A 24,481-nucleotide genomic window follows, 5' to 3' on the forward strand; every position below is an offset into this window, starting at 1 on the left:
ATAAACAAAGCTCCCCACATGATGTCCATGTTACACAATCTGATGAAAGGGCACATTCTCGGTGTAGGGACATGTCTCTCTGCAAAGCCCCAGAAAGTACCAGGACGCAGCTCAGCCTCAGAGGCACCAGGTAGAGCTCTGGCTGCTGGCACCATAGGCTCCAGACTCCTGAATGGAGCTGGCTCAGGGCAGAAGGTGCTGTTCGGATGGAAGCAGCAACACCCAGACACCATGGGATCCACAGCCTGCTCCAGGTGGTCTGTCCCCAGGGAGGCCCATGGGTTCTGAGCCACATCCTCATGTGTACCAGGACTCCTTCCTGGGAAGGCGGCAGCTGGGGGTCAGGCTCTAGTCTGTCTCTCGCCTCTGCTTCCAGGACATCTGCGCAAGCTCTGAGGCCAGCAAATACCAGGATCTGTGTAAACAACCTGCTGACTGATCTGGAGCCCCAGCCCTCATCGGACTGAGAGTGGCTCTAAGGCAGGGATTGAGTTTATTTTTGGGTCCCCAGCACTGAGGAAAGTGCCTGGTGCAGAGTAGTGATCAACAGATGTTTATTGAATGAATGGATGGGTCAATCAATCAATCAACATCCTCCATGCAACCTTAGGCCCCCAGCCTCACCTCCCTCTCCTTACCAGCCCACCCATCTTCCCTGTGGTTCTAGGCTCCATCAACAGCAATCATTTGTCCCCACGAACCATGTCCAGCCCCATCTCACTCTTCTAGGCCTTTGTATCTGCTGTCTGCTATACTCTCCTAGTCATGAAGAGTTTGGACCTTGAGCCATGCTCCCCAAATGTGAGAGCACCACATCTCCTCCGAGATAAGGCAGAGGACTGGCCCGCACACAAGCCAACAGGTGGCTGCTCTGCCTCCCAGGCTGGTGTTCCCCTCATTCCCACATGTGCAGCCTTCACATCACAGCTCAGAACTGGAGCTCACGGTGGGATTTGCTTGGTGATTAGTTGGAGAATGTGTATTGAAAATATCCACTCCATAATGTGGCTAAAACCTAATCTGTATTCACTGGATGTCTATGAAAGACAGCACAGACCAATCATTGATGCATCTGAGAAAATACAAAGAGCTATAAAGAGGAAAGTGCTAGCAATGGAAGAGGCAGGCGGAGGGTGGCACAGTCGTGGGACACTCAAATCCGCATGGCAAACGCTTAGCCCCATTAGTCACCATGACCGGGTCTCTATGGAAACGCCTGGAAGATGGTCCTCAAAATAGACAGTCAGGGAGCACGCTGGGTTTCTGCAGCAGGCACAGAAAGGTCCAGCCCTGCCTCGTGCTCTTCCCACCTGGAGGATGGGAGCAGCACACCCTTTCCAGGACTGTTCATGGGCTGAGACGGAGGGGTCTCGGGAGCTTCAGCCTGATGTGAAGACTCAGGGTCCAGTTGTGAGCGTGGCCCTGCTCCTGGCCCAGCCCTGCCTTCTGCCTCCTACCTTGCCATCAGACCCTCTGCAGCAGGAACACACTCACTCCGGGATTCAGGCCCCAGAAGCAGGGAGATTCTGGTGGTCCCCCACTGCCCATAGTCTGGCATGAGCACCCACAGCACAGCCCCCAAAGATCATACCCGCCTCTGTAAGCCTGAAGAACATGCTCTCTGCTGAGCTCCGAGCCTGAGGAACGTGAGGAACATGCTCTCTGCTGGGCTCCTGGGGGTTTCTTCAAACCTCCACTGAGCATCTCCACTTTACAAAGAGGGAAACCCAAGTTCACAGGACTTGACCACCAGCTGAAGTCAAGACTCACCACGAGGGTGCAGTGGAGGCTGTGCCGAGACCCCGGTTGGCTCAGTGCCAAGTCCATGCCAGTCAGAGCCACACAACCGCTGTCATCATCACACAATAAAGTTGACAGCTTTGCTCTCTGCCAAGATCCCATAAAATATTAATAACTTCTGAGAATCCACGCTGAGGGAATCGCCCCAAAACACAGAAAAGGCTGTAGGAGAAAGCCACTACATAGAACTTTTATAACAGCAAACATTCTGAAGCAATCTAAATGTTCAACAATAGAACAAGTATTAAATTATCTTGTATTCATTTGATAAAATATAGTCCAGCCCTTAACAATATGTGCGAGACATGTTTATAACATGGGAAATGCTTATACTTTTGTCAAGCATAAAAAGGGACACAGAAGTATAAATACAGTAGGATCATCCCTATGGACAAAATTAGAATTGGAAAGTAGCAAAAAGACTTGGGAATGCACAAAAATGAATTAGAGGTTGTTTTGGGGATAGGGAAAGGCTATTTTTTATCTGTGTTTTCTGATTTTCTCTCATCTTCTACCATGAGAATATTTTCCTTTCATGAAGTGATCTAGCGGGAGGTTGAGATTCTGGTGGAAGGAACTCATATTTGAACCTGGGGCTGTGCAGTGCTAGGGGAGACCAGCTGTGCTGAGCTCAAGTTCCTCCTCTATACGGGAGAACCTCAGCCTTCAGGGCTGTGGCAGGGCTCGGAAATAACAACCTAAAGACCTCACGCCTGGCCCAGCAGGTGATCTGTACTGCAAAACAGTTGCTTTGAAATTAGAGGCTGGGCCTGCTAGCTCGCACCTGAACTCCCAGCACTTTGGGAGGCCAAAGCAGAAGGATCACTTGAGGCCAGGAGTTCAAGACCAGCCTGGGCAACAGGCTGTAGAGACCCCATCTCTACAAAAATTAACAAATATAAATAACAAATACAAAAATTAGCTGGGTGTGGTTGAAGCGAGAGGATCGCTGAGCCCAGGAGGTCAAGGATGCAGTGAGCTATGATTGCACCACTGCATTCCAGCCTGGGTGATAAGCGGGAGCCTGTCTCAAAACTATATACAAATTCAAAAATTCAAGAAGAACCTTTTCCTTTTTGAATTGAATTAGTGAGCCTGCTCTAAGTCAGAGAAAGAATCAGTCAGGCCAGGCCAAAGCTGGGGATACTGAGTCTGCCAGGGAACGAGGGCCTGGCCTGGCATGGCGGCCTACGGGTGTGATAGAAACTCCCGTAGGCCATGGGGGCTTCTAGGGAGCTGCAGCCTTAGTTCATCCTTGGAGGGGACTCTGGAAGAATGGTGAGGGGAGCCCAGGTCATGGGGGGTAGGGCGCAGGGAACACGGCAGCCCCAAAGCCCTGGCTGGGAGTGAGGAGTGATTGGGTCCGAGACCTGGATTCCACTGCGCAGGACGGGAGGGGAGCTTCCTGGGCTGTGTCCCCGGGATGCAGACCCTGCACCACACATGCTCCCAGTGGGCCTGAAGGCAGGTGCAGGATGTGGTCATAGTGAGGGGCAGACAAAACTCACCCTTTTCTCATGCACCGCCACACCGTGGCTGGCTAGCTAAGGTCTGAACTCTCCACCTGTCCCTGCCCAGATGGTAAACTCAGCCCAATCACCCATCCCTCTAACCCAACTGAGAGCTCCCTCCTCCACAACACCATCCCAGCCTCTTCCCTTCAGAGCCGTCTCCCCTCGTCCCAAATGCCCTCTGCCTGCAGGATCAGGCTGCTCTGGCCCCCACAGGCTCTCCCTAGGCCTCCCCTGTGTTGGCCCTGCTGTCCTACACCAGGCACCTCCTCTCCTAGCCTGGAGTTCCTCAAGGGAATGAAGAAAGAAGACAGAGAAAGAAACCAGGGAGATTTTAAACGCTCGATTTGTGAGCACTGGTTACATGGCAAGGAATTATTTGTGTTAGCTTGTTTCATTCTCCCAACATCCCTGCAAGGTGGGTGAGTCACAACACTTCACAGAGAACCAGAGCTCAGAGCATAAGTAACTGCTCAGGGCACTCGGCCAACTTGGCAAAACACAGCAAACTTGAGACCAGAAGCAGGTCTGTGGGATTCGAAGCCAAGATCATTCCATGGGGTCCGCATCTGCTTGTTCCTCCACATCCCGAGGGCCTGAACTATGAGTCACAGGGCAAGGTGCCTGTTCTCCCTCTCTTTGTATATACACGGATACATAAATGTGTGATCCCAAACAATGCTCAAAGAGAAGGCTCTGCTCAGAAATGGAAAACCCCCACATGGCTGCTTTGGGAAGAGATGACATTCAACTCAGCCGAGGTCCCTGCAGGCTTTCACTGTAATCTTGCTGCAGCCAGGGACCAACCCAGGTGTGCAGGCGGCCAGCATAGCCACGGCTCCCAAGCAAAGCAAAGATGCCAAGGGTGTCTTAAGTGGCGGAATGCAGTAGGAGTGGAAATGGATACCCTGGTGGCTACGGCAAGACCCTTGCCCCACTGGGGCTCACAGATCCAGCTGTAGCACTGGGGAGGGGGCTGGAGTCACCTTGAGCCCTGCTACCCAGTTCAGCTCCCATGCCCAATGACTTGCAAAGTCTCAAGAATGTGCTGGGGTCCCGTTTAAGGTTTAAGGACTTGATCCAACCCAGACCCTCCCTGCACTCCCCACCCTCCTCACAGGGGAAGGCTGAGTGTCCTGTGCCCCCTCGGAAGATCACCTTGGAAATCCAAGTTCCAACAGTGTCCACGTCGCGATCGAGAGTCAAGTGCCCATGTGATGAATAAACATCTCAAGATCCCTAAAAAGGTTCATAGCCTTTGACCTAGCAGTAACTCTTAACTAGAAAACTTGTCTAGTCAGAAAACCGAATCAAAATGTATGCATTAACATGTTCACTGGAAACAGCAAGAGATGATAATAGTGAGATAAACTGTGACACTGCAAACAGGAAAATATCATGCCCCGTTTCTGGAAATGGTTCCACACTGTAGTGCTAGGCCCTGGCCTTGGCAGGTGCCGCCAGCGACTGAAAGCGCACGGCTGAGCTGCTCGCTGCCGGGGCTCCCGCAGGGACAGACTCACCTCCTGAAGCCAGAAATGCTTTTCAGATCTTAGCATTGTTTCTTAAAAGCCATGCATTTTCTCCAGGATAAAGGGATTATATTCGCATTATTTGCCAACACGCCTCTGTGCCCACAACTGGCAACCCAAACACTATCAATTACCAAACAGAAAAAGCAAGCCTGGGGAAGAAACGACGTGGTGCTGCAGAAGGAGCCTCCTGCCCTCCCGAAGTTCCTCCGGTGGCCTCTGGCTGGAGAGACTGTCCACAGGCTCACTCCAGGAGTGGCAGCAGCTGGACTACCCCTCCCTGGGGAATTTGTTTCTTTTGCCTGATAGAATATATTAAGACAAGTTGAACTTCATTTTTATTAGTCTTCTTAGGGAATCCGAATTCCTTTAGATCCAGATGTATTTTCTGTTCAAACCTTAATAATTTAACAAAAATAGATCTGACTGCCAATTGGTTTGCTCAGCACTCATTTACAGAGCATCACGTGTGATAAGCGCCCCCATCTCCCATCCACCCTTTATACCACCTGAGCTGCCTAACAACCTGCTGAAGCGGGAATTATGTCCTCCAAACTAGCAAATAGACCTGCTCTGGTCTCATGATGAAGCCACTCAGCCACATCTGGTGACTGTCCTCAGATGGCTGAAGTGCTGCGTCTCAAACCACCACCCTAACAAAGGCAAGGCCACCTTTCTTTAGTTACGAAAAAAAAGAGCTGGCCTACCAACTGCTAACCATCTCTCTATGCCATGCAAACGAGACCTCAAAACCACCTTCTCAAATTCTCCAAGAACAGAGACAGAAAAAGATGGCAGCTCTTGGGCCAATTCTGACTCGCTGAAAGCAAGAAAAACATGTAACCACCTCTTAATGCCGTGGGCCACACTCCAGACCGCAGCCACCTCTTAATGCCGTGGGCCACACTCCAGACCGCAGCCACCTCTTAATGCCGTGGGCCACACTCCAGACCGCAGCCACCTCTTAATGCCGTGGGCCACACTCCAGACCGCAGCCACCTCTTAATGCCGTGGGCCACACTCCAGACCGCAGCCACCTCTTAATGCCGTGGGCCACACTCCAGACCGCAGCCACCTCTTAATGCCGTGGGCCACACTCCAGACCGCAGCCACCTCTTAATGCCGTGGGCCACACTCCAGACCGCAGCCACCTCTTAATATGCCGTGGGCCACACTCCAGACCGCAGCCACCTCTTAATGCCGTGGGCCACACTCCAGACCGCAGCCACCTCTTAATATGCCGTGGGCCACACTCCAGACCGCAGCCACCTCTTAATGCCGTGGGCCACACTCCAGACCGCAGCCACCTCTTAATGCCGTGGGCCACACTCCAGACCGCAGCCACCTCTTAATATGCCGTGGGCCACACTCCAGACCGCAACCACCTCTTAATGCCGTGGGCCACACTCCAGACCGCAGCCACCTCTTAATGCCGTGGGCCACACTCCAGACCGCAGCCACCTCTTAATATGCCGTGGGCCACACTCCAGACCGCAGCCACCTCTTAATGCCGTGGGCCACACTCCAGACCGCAGCCACCTCTTAATGCCGTGGGCCACACTCCAGACCGCAGCCACCTCTTAATATGCCGTGGGCCACACTCCAGACCGCAGCCACCTCTTAATGCCGTGGGCCACACTCCAGACCGCAGCCACCTCTTAATGCCGTGGGCCACACTCCAGACCGCAGCCACCTCTTAATATGCCGTGGGCCACACTCCAGACCGCAGCCACCTCTTAATGCCGTGGGCCACACTCCAGACCGCAGCCACCTCTTAATATGCCGTGGGCCACACTCCAGACCGCAGCCACCTCTTAATGCCGTGGGCCACACTCCAGACCGCAGCCACCTCTTAATGCCGTGGGCCACACTCCAGACCGCAGCCACCTCTTAATATGCCGTGGGCCACACTCCAGACCGCAGCCACCTCTTAATGCCGTGGGCCACACTCCAGACCGCAGCCACCTCTTAATGCCGTGGGCCACACTCCAGACCGCAGCCACCTCTTAATATGCCGTGGGCCACACTCCAGACCGCAGCCACCTCTTAATGCCGTGGGCCACACTCCAGACCGCAGCCACCTCTTAATGCCGTGGGCCACACTCCAGACCGCAGCCACCTCTTAATATGCCGTGGGCCACACTCCAGACCGCAGCCACCTCTTAATGCCGTGGGCCACACTCCAGACCGCAGCCACCTCTTAATGCCGTGGGCCACACTCCAGACCGCAGCCACCTCTTAATATGCCGTGGGCCACACTCCAGACCGCAGCCACCTCTTAATGCCGTGGGCCACACTCCAGACCGCAGCCACCTCTTAATGCCGTGGGCCACACTCCAGACCGCAGCCACCTCTTAATATGCCGTGGGCCACACTCCAGACCGCAGCCACCTCTTAATGCCGTGGGCCACACTCCAGACCGCAGCCACCTCTTAATATGCCGTGGGCCACACTCCAGACCGCAACCACCTCTTAATGCCGTGGGCCACACTCCAGACCGCAGCCACCTCTTAATATGCCGTGGGCCACACTCCAGACCGCAGCCACCTCTTAATGCCGTGGGCCACACTCCAGACCGCAGCCACCTCTTAATGCCGTGGGCCACACTCCAGACCGCAGCCACCTCTTAATGCCGTGGGCCACACTCCAGACCGCAGCCACCTCTTAATGCCGTGGGCCACACTCCAGACCGCAGCCACCTCTTAATGCCGTGGGCCACACTCCAGACCGCAGCCACCTCTTAATATGCCGTGGGCCACACTCCAGACCGCAACCACCTCTTAATGCCGTGGGCCACACTCCAGACCGCAGCCACCTCTTAATATGCCGTGGGCCACACTCCAGACCGCAGCCACCTCTTAATGCCGTGGGCCACACTCCAGACCGCAGCCACCTCTTAATGCCGTGGGCCACACTCCAGACCGCAGCCACCTCTTAATGCCGTGGGCCACACTCCAGACCGCAGCCACCTCTTAATGCCGTGGGCCGCACTCCAGACCGCAGCCACCTCTTAATGCCGTGGGCCGCACTCCAGACCGCAGCCACCTCTTAATGCCGTGGGCCGCACTCCAGACCGCAGCCACCTCTTAATGCCGTGGGCCGCACTCCAGACCGCAGCCACCTCTTAATGCCGTGGGCCGCACTCCAGACCGCAGCCACCTCTTAATGCCGTGGGCCGCACTCCAGACCGCAGCCACCTCTTAATGCCGTGGGCCACACTCCAGACCGCAGCCACCTCTTAATGCCGTGGGCCACACTCCAGACCGCAGCCACCTCTTAATGCCGTGGGCCACACTCCAGACCGCAGGGCCTCACCCCTCTCCTTACTGTCCCCCAGACTGAAGAGCTCCTGCCTGGGCCTCCCTCTGATGGCGGCCCCCCCATGCATGGATGCCAGGAAGGGGGTCTACGCACTGCCCAGTCCCTGGGGTGGGCAAGGGGGTGGTGAGGAAGAATGCCACAGATTCAAGGAGAGCCCCTTGTGAGTTTTCACACCAGGGCTCGGGTATATGGCTCCTAGAACTGGGCTGATCTTCCAGGAATAACAGAAATATCTGCATAAGAGACTCTGTAGCTTTTAAAACAGAAGTGATTATAATAAATCATTGCTTTGCAGGCGGTAGGGATTTATGGAGTGCCAGACACATTTACAAATGTCATTTCACTTTGATTCTGAGCCTCAGAGCAACGTGTGAGGTCGCCATGGGAGAGGTCCACGCCGCCCTGAGATGGGGAAATGGAGGCTCAGGGTGCCTCCCTGACGCAGCACGTGGCAGGACCAAAACGTAAATCCAGGACCCCTGGCTCCACCAAAAGCCTCTACTACACCACAGAGGGGACTGAAGCACCACGAAGGCCTTTGCGTTCAGACAAGAGTGCAGTGAAAACCACGGCTCTTTTCTCTCACCCTGTCCCCCTACCTGTTCCCCCAGAGGCTGCAGTGAAACAAGGTCAACAATGTTAATGAAATGTCACCTCTCACCCTGCACTGAGCCCGGCTGTGGGGGCCAGTATGCATCTGCGGAGGCCCGGTCCCACCACTGGCCCACGTCACCTATGGGGAAAGAGAGTCAGCACAGGGGGTAGGAGGGTGGCAAGGAGACAGGTGCGGGTCTCAGAGCAAACAATAGCGCATGGAGGCAGGGGCTGCACTGAGCACTTAACAGACATCATCTCACGTAATCCCTGGAGTAACTTACGCAGCAGGCATCATCCCATTCCATAAAGGAAGAAACTCAGGCTCAAAGAGGTGAAGTGATGTGCTGAAGGTCACATAGCTAACACATGATAGAGCTGGGATCTGAGTCCAGGGCTGCCTGATCCTGAGAGGCCATAGAACCAAATTACACTTCCAAAAGAAATCCCTGAGCGTCCCTATGAAAAAAGGGTGCTACAGATTGAATGTCTCCTCTAAAACTCACGTTGAAACTTAATCCCCAGTGTGGCAGTGTTGGGAGCTGCAGCCTTTAATTGGTGATTGGGTCGTGAGGGCTCTGCCCTCATGAATGGATTAATCCATTCAAGGATTAATGTGTTGATGGATGACTGGGTTCTCATGGGTGGGAAAATGGTGACTTTATAAGAAAAGGAAGAGAGACCTGAGCTAGCATATGAGCACACTCAGCTCCCTCGCCATGTGATGCCCAGCACCACCTGAGCACTCTGCAGAGTCCCCAGCAGCAAGAGGGCCCTCGCCAGACATAGCTCCTTGACCTGGGACTCTGCAGCCTCTACAACTGTAAGAAGTACATTTCTTTATAAATTACCCAGTTTCAGGTATTCTGCTCTAAGCAACAGAAAATGAACTAGTACAAAGAGGAAGAAAATCAGGGCAAGAGATGGAAGCAGCATGTAACACAGCAGGGGGCTGAGCCTGGCCCAGAGCCTTCACACCTCCCGGCAGGCACCTCTGCCCACACAGGCGTGTGCAGCTTCCAGGCTGTTCTGTGCTGAGAGGCATCCCGGGGCCAAACCAACTTCCTAGTCCTGGCTCTAATTGTCCACTCTTCTCTCTAATTTCCCCACTATTGTAAATTTTTAAAGGATGTTCTTAGTACACCCAAGGGAGAGGGCAAAATGAACAGAAAGGACCTTTATGATCATTAAGCACTAAAGCTTTTCTTCATCTGAAATTCCCAAATTGCCCAGGCTTCTTCCAGCCGCCCCACCAGTTTTCAGGCAGGACCGGGCTGAGGTTCATCCCTCGCTGGTAGAAGCCTGGTGGCCTGTAACACAGTGCTCCCAGCTCTGTTCACTCTGGAGCCCCTGGGGCAAGTGCCAGCCTCTGAGCCTCAGTCTCCCTGTTTGTAAATGACGGAGAAAACCTCACTCATGGGACTGTGGTGAGGAGTGCATGGCAGCTCTTATGCAAAACGCCTGGGACAGGAGATGCTCAACAATCCAATCTGACGTGCTGCATCAGGGAGGCACCCTGAGCCTCCATTTCCCCATCTTAGGGCGGCATGGACCTCTCCCATGGCTACCTCACACATTGCTCTGAGGCTCAGAATCAAAGTGAAATGACATTTGTAAATGTGTCTGGCACACCATAAATCCCTCTTCTCTGTACTGTGCTTCTCCAATTCCTGAACCCTCTACCCTTAGGGCCCACCTAGAACAGTGTCAAGAGCAGTCCGTGTCCTGGGAAGGGCATCATTTCCAGACTGCAGGGACTTCTCCCCGCTCAGCCTTGTACCATCAGAACCTCTCTCCCAGGGCTCTGCTCCTGGGTGCCCCGTTGGTCACCCACCCAAACAAAGGCCCCCAAGCCATCTCAAAAACCCTTACCCGGGGCTAGGGCTGCCGACCACGAGACAGAAGGGAGGAGCCCACCTGCTGTCCACTTCCCCACCCCAAGTCACTCTGCTCTTTGCTCTTGGGCCCCTGTTCTGCCTGTGGCCCTCCCTTTGCTCATTTGCCCCATGAAAGTCCTGCATAGCCGCCTGGTGGAATCTCCTCTGGCAATAGATAAAATACAGCTAATCCCCCTGGGCCTGACCCCACCCCACGGCCAGGGGGGCCCAGATGTCTTTCCCGTCTCAGCTGTCTGAGTCTAGGGACACAGCTGACTGTGTCCAGGTCATCAGGAGATAGATAGGACATTTCCACCTAGAAAAGTGGCTGGGCTACAGGGAAGCCTCCAGAGAACCAAACTGTGAAACCCTCCGCAGAAACACCAAGCCTTCCCTTCCTGCCACTCAGGCTGGCTCAGAGAGGAGGAAGAGTCCACAGAAGGAGCCCGAGTATAAAATGGAAACCCACAGCCGCCATGATGGTGCCCACCTGGTCCCGACAGCTTTCACCTGTGAGGAGCCAGGAGGCAGCCTCTGCAGGATCAGGGGGTCTCCAGGCTGAAGGGGGCTGGTGGAGTGCAAGGAGAAAGGCTTGTTTTCTCCTCACACCACTGGAATCATTTCCATGTGTCTCTAGCCCATGAAAGGGGCAGAACAAATTTATTAATGAACTGGATCCTGGATCAAAGAGGAGCTACTCATTCACAATGACCTCTTGGGTAAAGAAGAGGAAGAAAGGGGATATATATGCTTGCAACTGACTGTCTGCAGGGGATCCAAAATAGATGAGCTGATTAAATAATTTCCAGATAATAAAGATTCTCACTTCAATAGAAATACTAAGCTTGTTTCTCAGCAAAATATTTTTGAGTTCAATGTAGAAAAGCGCAGTGCAGGGCGGAAGTTCCCAGGTACAAGAAGAAGAAGAAGTCAAATAAACTGTGCTAAGTGTCCAGTAATGGCGTTCTCTTGGGGTTGAACACAACGTTGAGTTGAGGCATTCACAAACCAAACAATTTTCCACACAGACAGCATGAAAAGCTGTCCATGCACAGTTGTGGTGAGTGGGGTGAAGACAAGGGGTTCACCACACCCTGTTCTCTTTTGCCATTCCAAGCCACTCTCAGTTCTGGAAAGAGTTGCAGAGTACACACCCCGCCAGACACAGTCAATTGCCATTTCGGAAGACAGCCCACTCTACAGCAAGTGCAAGTCAAGACGTAGGCCAAGATCCACCTGCTGCACCTGTTTCGATGGGCACTGAGTCCTTCTCATGTCTGCACTGTCACCGGAGTGCTGAACTGCCCGCCTAGGTGAACAAAGATTCCCCCACACAGAGGTACTGGCGCAGTATGGTGAGCCCGTCTTTTTCCCTCAAGGTTTCCCGCGATGACCTTCAGCACCCACCAACATTTGGGGTGCCCAGCCACACCCCCGAAGACCTTGCTCGTGCGTTTGGAGAAAAGGAGCACATCCACCCAGAATTGATGGGCGGCTGGCGGGTACTCACCCCACTGCAGAGGCGCCAGCTGCAGGTGCTCCAGGACGAGCTGGTTCAGGAGTCCTTCCACACTCGCCTCGCCGCTGCGCTTCAGGGAGGGGTGAGCCTTGGTCAAGGAAAAGCAACTCCTGTGGAGCCCAGGGACAGAAGAACGTCTAGAAGTCTCTAGACAGAGACCCTCAGATGGGAAACCTCCTAGAGCAGATGTCTCCCCTCTTCTGAAGGGACTGTCTAACCAACCACTATGACATCATCCTGGGTATGTGGACATCAGGGGCATATAAAACAGCAAGTGCTTCTCCTCCTACCCCTCAAATCTGGTAAATTAAACTACTGTTATGTAAGAAAGGGAAATCCACTGGGATAATTTTAATCCAACAACTATTCTTGCTGGGGAAAATAAAGAGAAATGGAAGGTTATTTTTCCTTAATAAAATATGCAAACTGGTTCACTCTTCAATACAACCCATGAGTTCCTTGACACGCGTCAGTTTCATGCTGGTTTCGCGTGGGTCCTGTTATCCTTCTTGATGTAATTACACATATTATTAAGAACGGGCTCACTTAAGCAAGCTCATAATCGAGGAAGCCATAAAGTCTCTCAGCAAGTATCAGTGGATGAAGAAATTAGGTTTAAAAATGTAGAAAACAGAAATCTCCCTTGTGCTAGTATTAAACAGCCAATGTGATTCTCAAAACGGATCTGTAAACCTCTTTCCCTTTTCCTACATAATTTAAAGGCACCACATTTAAGTTGCAATAAAAGGGGAAAATTTTAGTTTCTGACATTCTCTAGTGATTGCAGAAGTGGAGAAAACACCCCACCTTCCTTCTTCCTTTCATAAATTAATTCCACTCAACAAACACATCCAGTTCATCTGAAGCACACCATGCACAACAGGTGGTGTGGCTTTGAGGATGAAGGAAGGGTGGGCCACGCACCCTGAAGTTGAGAGGTTCACATTCTGGTGAAGGCAGCAACACAGAACCTGAGAATCGCATTGGCCAACCCTGGGGACAGTCCTATGGGAACAAAGCTCCTGCAATTTGAGGTAGAATGGAGCAGAGGCTAAGCATTGCGAGAGGGAGGGAGCAGGACGAAATGGAGGCCCCTGGGTCTCTCCTGCTGGCTCGTGGGGGAGTCGGGCTCAGAGGTGCTAAGCAGAGCAGGCATATCCCCCTCATCAATGGTCCAATGCAATAGCCACAGAGGGCTGTCCAGACAAGAAGGCTGCCCAAGAGAGCCAGCCGGTCACACCACCACAGCCACCAGCAGCAGTACAGGCTAAGGTCAGCAACACGCTGGCCTGGGGGCTCGGGAACCCCTACCCACTCCTGTGTCCTATTTTGGCTTTTTTTTTTTTTTCTTTGAGACAGAATCTCACTCTCACCCAGGCTGGAGTGCTGTGGCACGAGCTCGGCTCACTACAACCTCCGCCTCCCAGGCTCAAGTGATTCTCCTGCCTCAGTCTCTCGAGTAGCTGGGATTACAGGCACCCACCACCATGCCCAGCTAATTTTTGTATATTTTTAGTAGAGATGGTGCTTCACCATGTTGGCCCAGGCTGGTCTTGAACTCCTGACCTCAAGTGATCTGCCCATTTTGGCCTCCCAAAGTGTTGGGATTACAGGCGTGAGCCACGGTGCCCAGCCCTAGTTTAGCTATTTTGGACTTCTTTCAATTCTTCCCAAATACTGTGTGCTCTCTCTGAATTCCAAGCCTCCCCTCCCACACTCTGTGTGTTCTGCCTGGAAATGTCTTTCCCTGCCCTCTTCTCTTTCCTGACTTTATATCTCAACCTGACCTTGCTTCTCCTGCAGGAACCCTCCAGAAGGCATGCATGCATCCCATGACAACCTGTGCTAGACACGGTCACCTTCCTGTTACTTGGCTTCAGCCCTAGCCTGTGAGCTCCATGAAGGCAGAGACCTGGTCTTAGGGCCTAGAACAGTGTTTGGTTCACAGAAGTTGCTCAATATATATTGTCTGATGAATAAATGAAAACTAAACGAGCAAACGTCCCAGGTGGGAGTGCAGGGGCCATGCCTCATTCAGCAGCACAGCCCGTAGCCCTTCCACATGCAGCACAGTGCAGTGGCTGTGAGACTCAGCAAACCTTCCTGCACCTGACACCCAGGGGCCTGCTGATGGCTTCTGTACATTCTCAGGGTTCACTGCTCAGGGTCTTCTTGCTCCTGGCTCCAGTCCGCACATGCTGCTTGCTTCATTCCACAGCAACCCAAATGTCTAACTCATCCCATCCTCCCTCAGTAGAGAATCCGAGGGCTTGGGAGCTGTGGTTGAAGCTCTGAGGCCGGCAGAGATGCCCTGGCCCTGAGTAAACAGCTCCTGCCCTCATTGGCTCTGCTCCCTCTCTTCTCTTCCTGGAGCTTGGTGCCAAAAAGGGCAGGTTCTGGAGACTCAGCCCAACTTTGAATCCTGGCACCCCCACTAATGAGCTTTGGTTAATTTACTTAAAGTCCCTGGCCTCACATTCTTCATCTGTAAGTTGAGCATGCTAGCAGTGCTAACTTCACAGGGCCGTCATGAGGAGTGCACGGAATCATACCCCTGGCCTGTGGGTAGCATTAAGTAAGGGTCGCCTACTGTTAGCATCAGCCTCATCCCCATTCTTCTCCTCTCTCCTGTTCCTCCTCCCTCTCGGAGATGCAGAAACTTCTCTCCTTGCCCCAGCAATTCAGCCATCATTTCTGTTGCCTCAAACTCCCTTGGGGATCTTACTCTCCCACAAGCAATTTATCAAAGTGTTTCCTGCAAAGATAATTCCCTCCCTTAGAAGAATTCTCCAAACGAAATTTTCTCCATCTCATTACACACACAGCCCATGTTTGCTGAACTGATATTGTTACTGATAAATACTCTGCAATGCACTTTTAATTATCTCATTTTGCCCTGTGACAATCCTGGAAGTTCAGATTCTAGCATTCACCTCATTCATTCAACAGTTAACAGGTAGCTATCTGAGCTAGGGTTTAGGGTTAAGGAGCTGACTGTGACCCAACAGAAAGTCTTTTCAGAACATGCCGACCTCCAGCAATCACACTTCTGGGTTTATACCCAAAAGAACTGAAAGCAGGGACTCAGACAGATATTTGCAAACCCATGTTCACTGCAGTGATCCTCACAATAGCCAAAGGGTGGAAGCAGCCAACAGTCCGCCAACAGATGAATGAATCAACAAAATGTGGTCTATCCCCAAAATGGAATGTTATTCGGCCCTTAAAGAAAAGGACATTTCTGACACATGCCACAACATGGATGAACCTTGAGGACATTATGCCAAGGGGAATAAGCCAGGCACAACAGGACAAACACCTATGATTCCACCGATCTGAGGCACCTACACTGGTCAAATTCACAGAGACAGAACGGATGTGGGCAGGGTAGGGGAATGGAGACCCCCCCCGCTTCACCCATAGTGAAAGCAGGTGGCCTAACCACTGAGCTCAACAGCCGTCCCTTCTCGAGAGCCAGTCCCCAGGCACAGACAGCCACAGATATTTTCTAACCTCACTTGGGGCCTGAATCGCCTGAACTAGGTGCTGGGTTATGAGAACAAATGTTTCCAAGAGTGCTCGGTCCCTGAGGGGACACAAGGAACGGGAGGGAGTGTTTCATGGGTGCCCAGTTTCAGTTTGGGAAGGTGAAAAAGTTCGGGAAGCAGATGGTGGTAATGGCTGCATGATAATTTGAAAATATTTAACACTCCTGAGCTGTACACTGAAGCATAGTTAAGAAGGTAAATTTTCTTAAAATGCCGACCCAGGAAGGAGGCTATAATTAGGAAGCGGAGCGACACTAAGGAAGCCCGGAGGAAGCCATAATCAGGTACAGAGAACCGAGAAATCTCGCAGGGTAGGGGCATCTGAGCAGAGGGCCACAGCAGGAGCTCGGGAAGCCCTGGACAAGGACGGCCCCCCTGCGGACCCCTCGTCCTTCCTAAGGCAACTTTGCAGGCAGCTTCCCCCAATCAAGCATGCAGCCGCCCTGTGTGTTCATTCATGTTGCGTCAGTGGCCATTTCCTCCCTCAGCAGTCAGGTTGCATCTCCGTGAGGGGTGCCCCTTCTCGGGGAGTAGGCACAGGAAACAACAGCTGGGGATCGGGGTCCTGCCTTCTTGCATCTCCCACGATGAGGATGGAGGCCGCCGCCCCAGGCCTGTTTTGAGCACCAGCAGCAGCGAGGCACCCCTCAAGGAAGCAGTGCCCTGCAGCTCCTTTATCTTTTTGCAAAAGCAAATCTGACTCTCCCTCAAGGAGCCAGCACAGGTGGAATCCAGTGGGTGCTTTGGATGTCCGGGGTGTTTGGGACCTCAGGCATGACCTGCGTGGTCCCCTCCCAAGCCCTAAGCCACAACAGGGAGGTCAGGCCCTATGGGCATCTGGCCATTCGTGATCTCCGTTCAGAGCACCCCATCAGGGCTAAGGAGGTGCCCTGCTCCAGGCCCAGGGACATCTGCAGAGGTTGAGCTTGCTCCCTACCACTGCACTCTTCTCAGGAGAAACAGCCAGGCCCAAGGGCACCATGTCCACCTGCCCAGGGCAGTCCACGGCCAGCCAAGCCCCAGACTTGTGGTGAAACCAGGTTCCCAGGCATCTCCTGGGAGGGCCTTAGGCTCTGGATATGTGGCAGGATCACAGGTAAAGAGAGGGCTGGCCTGGCTGGGCGACGAGGGGTCAAAGGCCATTGTGAGGGGCCCCTTCCTGGTCTGTTTTCTCAGCTTTCAAATAGGAGAAGGCGAAGGCTTGTCTCCCTCAGGGACTGAGCACTCCTGGAAACATTTGTTCTCATAACCCAGCACCTAGTTCAGGCGATTCAGGCCCCAAGTGAGGTTAGAAAATATCTGGCTGTCTGCGCCTGGGGACTGGCTCTCGAGAAGGGACGGCTGTTGAGCTCAGTGGTTAGGCCACCTGCTTTCACTATGGCTGAAGCGGGGGGGTCTCCATTCCCCTACCCTGCCCACAGCCAAATTCCTGAGTAAATGGCAACCCACGCGCAGCTTCCCAGAAATTTTATTTTCTTAAGAGGAGTTGCTCAGTATTAAGAACTCATTGGCTGGGAAGGTTTGTGCCTTTATGAGCAGGGCATTGCAGGATTTCATTGCCACGGATAATGAGTGAGTTGTTTTTCTTGCTTTGAACCCACAGATTTGAATATCCTCCTTTTAATGCTCAAGGCACCACATTAAATTACTTGTCAAGGTGAGGAATGTGAGAGTAAGGGAATCTCATCAGCAAAGATTAAAGAACTTTTCTGAAGGAAGAGGAGGAAGCAAAGCATGTGTCTGGCACGTCGGAGAGGCCCAGAGACACCTGTCCAATGGTGAAGGGGCAGGTGCTCAGCCAGGGGTCTGCATTTCACCCTCCCTGCAGTCTTGCTGGGTGAGGGCTGGAGCTAGGATGCAATCCCAGGGCTATGTGGTTCCCACGCCTATGCTTCCCCATGCACGTGCTCATCCACTCAGGTTGGGCCCTGGGCTGGATGCAGGGCCCCGAACCCAGGTCAGCGACACATGTGGCACCCTTCTGGAGCTCCTGGTCTGGTGGCTACAGGCCAGGTGGGACTGCCTGCACCCTGCTCCCCGCTGGGGCTCCCTGAATCCATGAGTTATCATCAAACTCGGGGCTTGACAGCTTTTCAGAGGGCAGGCAAAAAATGCAGAGTCCACCATAACCCCATGGATCTGCACACTTGTAGGGGTGGGCAGACCAACAGCCAAGAGCTCCCATCTCCAGGGTGCGTGCTGCAGGCAGGGCCCACTCTAAGCAGCTTACACGTGCTCAGCGATTTAACGTTCATCATGGCATTACAAGGTAGGCATTATCTAATTTGCAGAGAAGGAAAGAGAGGCACAAAAAGGTCAACAAACTGGCCAAGGCCACACACCACATGGCAGCCCACTCTGCCCCCAGAGGCTGCGTTCTCAGCCACTGCCAAAGGCCTCCAAGTTACAGAAACTGGGCAACAATACCAGGCCCCGAATGTCATGTTTCTGTGTGAATATGTGTGCGCACACCAGTGTGAATGGGCACATACACAGGCCGCCACGAACACATGCGCCACAGCACCCCGAGTCCCACACAAAGGCAAGGCTGCTAAGAAGCTTCAGGGCCCTGCTCCTTCCTGGCCAGGGAAATTCCCTGCACTGCTGTGCTGCTCTGGCCCCCACCCCGGTGTGGGGCCCTCCCTCCCCATGTAGTACCCAAGAGACACCACGATGGCTCATACCAGGACCCTCCCAGGAGAAGGTCAGGGTACAGGGAGGGAAGCCCCAAGGTGGCCCTGAGATCCAGCTGCCTCTCTCTGGAGAGGAGGTGAAGGAGAACCTCCTGCAGATGAACTGATGACAGTCTAGCTCTCAAGACTGTCTGCCCTCAAGAATCTCAGAGGCAGAGGTCCTAGGGCCCCACTAGGATAAAGAGACACAGGAGAAAATGTGGAGACAGAGGAAGACAAAGAACAGGCCAGAGGGTTGGCCCTGCGAGCATTACGATGATGACGCCTCCCAGTCACGGGTAACACGCACCACAGGTTTGGGACAGGCACCCACAGTTTATTTTCTTGGAAACTGTACAGTGTATTCCAAAACTGCTCAATTCCAGGGCTCCTAAGGTTGCCCCAGCCTGACCCACACCTGCTTCAAAACCACTCTGGCTTTCCTCCACTGTAGAAGCACACAGCAGCTTGGGTAGTCCTCCACTATAGGAGCGCATCGAGGCACAGGCACTCCTCCACTGTGGAAGCTATACCATGGTGTGGGCATCCCTCCACTGTAGAAGCGTGTCAAGCCACAGGCACTCCTCTGCTGTAGAAGCTGCACCATCACTGGCACCCAGTCGCCTATCAGCCGGCGGAGGGGCCCTGGGTGCAGTGTTCACAGCCTCAGTCCACAACGGTACCTCCTCTGGACAGAGGGAGTTCCCAGTGCCCGTTCTGCAGGTGGTCAGGAGGATGAAAAGATAGAGGGGAAGGCTTTCAACCTTACTGATGCTGCAGGCCCTGTGAGAGTTAAAGAGAAACTCACTCTGCCCTCCAAGGATTTACAAACCGAGACGTGCCGTGTTTCTTGTAGCCCTGGCGAGGGGCTCCTTCCTCTGTGCCCCACAGCCCTGGTGAGATTCCTCTCCTGTGGAGCTTCAGGGACTCCATGCTAACTGTCCATTTCCATGTCTGTTTTCATAGTGGACTTGGAGATCCACATCCTCACCACGTGCTGCAGACCTGGACGCACCCTGCTCTCTCCTTTCCAGGCTCTGTGCCCAGCTCTTCCTGGAATGTCCCTCCCCTTTTTCTACCTGGCAGACTCCTCTCTTTCAGACCCAGCACAACCGCCCTCAGGGGAGCCAACTGAGCACAGCCACGTGCCCACCCTGCCCTGGCGGTCTGCACAATGCTCTTTCGAGCGTGATCCAGCAACGCTGCAGTTGGCACTTGCATGTCTCTTTCCCTTGAGGAACCGTGAGCACCTTTCTTTGAAGCTCTCATATCTCATGCAACTCCCGGGACCAAAAGTAGCTCCATAAACATGGATTAAATAATGTAATGAAAGCATGCATGGCAAGTCTGCATGAACGTAGGCATAAAGAAAATGATGGTATTCATCAAAAGCTGCCCTTCACCAGCAGTGCACCCACAACTCGTCTTCAGCATGAGGAACAGAGTGGCTCCCTGACGATCTACCCTGGCACATCAGGAGGTAACTGATGCTGGCCCTTGGCACAAAGCCGGCACACACAGCCAGTACCGTCTAACATGTGAGGGGACCGAGCCTCAGGAAGCTCAAACAACTCGCTGGCTTTGAGTGACAGGCAGGATGCTAGCCCCATCCTGGGATGTCACTTAGCACCACGTGATGCTCACAGAGTGGAACTCCTCCCTGCCCACAGGGGCACGGGGCAGATGCAAGCCTGCTCCCAGATAACTCTGACCAGTCCTGTGGATTCTTCTGTGGCAACCGCTCGGCACCAGCATCCCTGCCCACAGCCACCCTGCATCTCCTCAATCCCTGTTACTCCATCGGCCACACCAGCCCTGCGTGCTGTGACACTGCTGGCGGGAAAACACAGCCAGTGCCCTTTATGAGAATTCTTAGAGGTTTCGGGCAATTAAATTTGATTTAGGGTAAGTTTCTAGAAGGTCTCAGGCTGACTCAGGGCAGCCCCCTGCACTTTCTACCTGTCGAGTCCCTGCACCAACAAGACCCTCACCGAGCAGTGTGCAAAGCTGTTTCCCTCCTTGCGGGGAGGCCCAGGAGTGAGCCAATGCCAACTCCCAGTGAGACCACTGGTCACTGTGCACACGACTGGGTGATCCCGGGGGGGTGCTGTCCTTTCTAGGAGGGGTCAGCTCTGCTGAGTCAGTTTGCCCCAAGCCCCCACCTCACCACTGGCCTGGGCTCAGCCCCACTGCTGTGGTGCCCCGAGTGTGCCACCCCTCCTAGGAAACGCCATCCCCTGCAGAGTGTGAGGGGACTGGACCCCGGGAACTAGAGTGCCTGCAGCGGAGGGAAGTGGGGCTGCTGCTTCTCTTTCCCTTGCAGCCACCACAGAACAGAGCAACTTCCTCTTCAGTAAAAAAGACATCAGATCTCACTTCCTCCGCTCCTGACCAGACCCCTGTGAGCCATGCTGTGACTCACTCTAATCAAAGGCAGGGGAGAGTGGAAACGTGTGTGCTGTGCTGGCAAGATGAGCTCAGTTTCACTGTTTCTGGTTTCGGCGTTCAGCTGTCATCTCACGGCCCTCATGGCTCACAGGCACACGAAGTCACGCTCAGAGCAGTGACCAATTCTCAGTGAAGAAAATGCTCCCACTGGCCAATTCTCAATCTCAGAGTCGTCCAACTGGGTCCCAGAGTGGAAGGGGGAAGGGAAGACACGTTGGGACATGCCTGAGCCGTGCTGGGCACTACGGCAAGTGCTGTGCCTGTTCTCTTTAATCAGGTGGGGCCAGGACAGTTGCCACTCTCACTCAGGGAAAGACCCAGAAACCAGAGGGCTCAACCACACATGCCGGGCTACTCAGGGACAGAACGGCCACCCCCGGAGCCACTTTAACTCCAGAGGCCAGGCTCTTTCCTGCAAAACGACATCTCCAGAGGAAAAGGACCTGCTCAAGAGCCTGTCTGCCGGACTGGTAACAATATGGAAGTGGAAAACCATCCCTGTTGACGAGGCGGGGGGTACAGAGGCATGCTCCCGCTTTGTGGTAATATTCTGCAGCAGGAAAGACGTGAGAGAACATTGTCTATGAAATAATATGAGAAGTTTCCCAAGATAGGCAGTAAGTGAAAAAAGCAAGATGCAAAATGTATACATACCTTTTGTGTAAAAAAAAAATTGGGGTAAAAAGGGTGTTTGCATGTACTTATTATTTCAGAAATAAATTTTGTGAGTTTCTACAAGAAACAAAAGTGGGAGCTCTGGGAGGTGGAGAGGGAAAAGGGCAGATGGGAATGTCTATTTTTTAGAACGATTTTGAACCATGTGCACCTACTTAAAGTAATACAAAAATTAGCATAACAAAAGTAAACAATAATGTGCCCTTGGTAACACCATGAACAAAACTAAATGCTGAGAGTTCTCTATGGGCCTGGGACGCTGGGACACAGCTGCACTTGAGTGTGGGCCTCACCCCGGTCAGAACTGAGAGGCTCTAGGGAGGCAAGTCACTGATACATTTGGGCTCAAAACACACATTTTTGTTTTCCTTTCTTTCTGCTTTCCCTCCTGATTCTCTTTGGAGTTTATTTTCACTTTCATGAAATTAAGACTTAGACTATGGCATATTACTCTCTTTAAAAAGTCTCACACCAGGCTTTGGAAGCAGACAGCAGCCCCGTGCCTGCAGAGCAGAGACCATGCCTAACAGGCCCGGCCAGGCTGAGAAGCTCTGCAGTGATTAGTCCGGGGAGCAAGTCCGCCTGTGAGTAATTACCAAGTTGCCAAATGGTGCTGGAGCTTTGGAAGCCATTCCAATAGCATATTTCTATATTAATTTGCTTTCGGACGTGAGCCATAAAATTATACAGCTGAGCTAATAAAGCTAATTACCTGCATGCATATCCGACTTCCTTTCAGCCCTGTAAGCCACCCAAACAGTCTTGCATCTCAGCCTGTGCACAAGAATGGCAAGGCTGGCTGAAGGCAGTGATTATAGCCACAATTGTAATACTACAACATACAGTGGCAATGATGGCAGTGATGGGGGTGGCTACTATCTCTTAAATACGTGGACCCTGGCATTTGGAGCAAGAGATCAATCCATAATGATGATGAAATAGTAGTTCCTATCATTATTGCCACCACAGAGAACATTTCCAAGGTGCTTGCTGTGACGGATGCCCTGGGTAAGTGCTCAACACGCATCTTCTCACTGCAATACTCACCACTTTCAAGCTAAGACTTCAGAATATGGTGGGTATGAGATAGGTACTGTTATTTTCATTTCAAAGATTTTTCTAGAAAACTGAGGCTCATGGAAAGAAAAAGAAAGCCAATGCCGCTAGCAAGTGGCAGGGGCCAGGCTTGAACCCAGGCAGGCTGACCCCTGAGCCCACATTCTGCTCTCTGGCTTTCAGAGATTATTCGATATATTGTATTGATTCCTCACAGTAAACCTGGAAACCAGGAGCCATGAGTCCCACTGGACAAAGATCCTGCTGTCCACGGGGCCAGGTTGTGCCAGGGCCCTGCAGTTGGCCAGCGGTTGGGTCAGTGTCCACACCAAGCCTGGCCAGTGTTTTTCCAGCCCAGAGGGAAGCCCAGCACAGAGCTCTCCGTGGTGCTGAAGTAGCTGCCTCCCCTCAAGGCTCTTGCTAGCCACTTCGGGATGAAGTTTCCAAATCGTCAACAGGTTTTTACCCTCACCATTCTGCCCCTGCCTCTCAGGAGACAGAGGTGAACACATTGGCAGCAGAACTGTGAAATCACTGCTGGGGCCAACCCAGGCTTCACAGAAGTCCCCTAGCCCATGCCCACCGTTTAATGACTGACATCCCTGTGTGCCTGAGCCCTAAGAAGACCCACGTCCCAGCCCAGCTCATGTTCTCATATCTGGAGCTGCCCACAGGCAGTTTCTAACACCCTTGCAAGGAAATACAAATTCCTCTCACAGTGTCCTCCAAGCTTGCCACTTTCTGCCTCAGAGACACGTCTGAGTTACTTGGAGTCCATTACAGTTTGTTCACATGCCCTGCTGGTCAAACACCTGTGGAGGCAGTGAGCCGTGAGGTCTAGGGGCTGGGGCTAGTCCTGCTCAGTTTAACCCTTGTCTGCCATCCCTGCTCAAACCAGCAAGATGAATGAGGAGGCAGCCCCACCTTCCCAACTGCTTAGCTTCTTGGCCTTCCCATGGGAAAATATTATTTCAAAGAACAGAAAACATGCAATCCAATCCACTAAAGAAAGAATTCAGAGGACCGTTTGTGGTTCCAAGCCCTGGGAGAGGACGGGACAGTGCCCCAGTCACTACCACATGGTAGAGGCTCCATAAATGCCTGCTGCTTTTCACTGAGCACGTGTGATGTGTCAGTTACCTACAGATCATCCCACTTAGTCCTCACAACAACTTCAGGTTTAGGAAGCCTCCTTGAGGATGTTAGGTAATGCTCCCAAAGCCACACAGCCAGAAAGGGGTAGATTCAAACTCACCCCAGTGGGGATTCAAATTCGGGGTCTGCTGCTCCAAGAGCAGTGCCCCCTTCCCTGTCTAGACTCCTCCCATGAATCCGTGTTTCCAGCGTAACCAGCCTGAAGTCCACAGTGTGCCAGAGTGACGGGGTCAAGAGCTCACCTTCAAAGTAGCACTAAAGACACAGAGACTTTTGGGTGCTGTGGAACGTTAGAGGCACTTGTGTTGCCCCTTGAAGAGGGTGAGAGCCCCTTGGACTCGGAAAGCCTTTTTCTCCTGTGAGGTCACACATGAAGTTTTCTGGGGGACGACATAAGGCAGTGGAACACAGATGTGCTCTGCGTTATAGGCTTAGGCCAATAACGGTGTCAGCCCGTCCCCTGCCAGTCAGATGGTGATGCATAACTCCAGGAGTAAGTGGCATATGCAAGTGGGGCTCCTCCTAGAAGAGGGGCAAGGGGCGGCTACTTGCGCAGGAAGAGCAGCCCCAAATCTGGCAGGCAGGGAGCCCCGGCACAGCACTTGGCAGCTGCCCCTTGGCTCTGGGCCCCGTGCCTCACTTCCACGGTAGCACCAGCCACCCTGGGCTCCAGATACTTGTGGCCATGACTGATTTCCCAAACTAGACCCCGGTAAGCACCCTGAGGACAAGGGGCAGGTTTACTGTCTCCGAGTCCCTAATTCATTTCCACA

The 24,481-nt window shown here is 53.0% G+C and overlaps 1 protein-coding gene across 4 annotated transcripts in view; it reads right to left on the minus strand.

The window, feature by feature from the left end:
• Positions 1-24,481, minus strand: part of TRAPPC9 (trafficking protein particle complex subunit 9) — a 744,079-nt gene that overhangs the window by 144,274 nt on the left and 575,324 nt on the right. For all 4 annotated transcript variants that reach the window (XM_024250828.3, XM_009244129.4, XM_024250829.3 and 1 more), the window contains one exon: positions 12,146-12,236. In XM_024250828.3, coding sequence (XP_024106596.1) covers positions 12,146-12,236 — 91 coding nt within the window. The remainder of the gene's footprint in view (positions 1-12,145; positions 12,237-24,481) is intronic.

Source organism: Pongo abelii, chromosome 7 (genome assembly GCF_028885655.2).
Source record: "Pongo abelii isolate AG06213 chromosome 7, NHGRI_mPonAbe1-v2.0_pri, whole genome shotgun sequence".
Lineage (NCBI taxonomy): Eukaryota > Metazoa > Chordata > Mammalia > Primates > Hominidae > Pongo > Pongo abelii.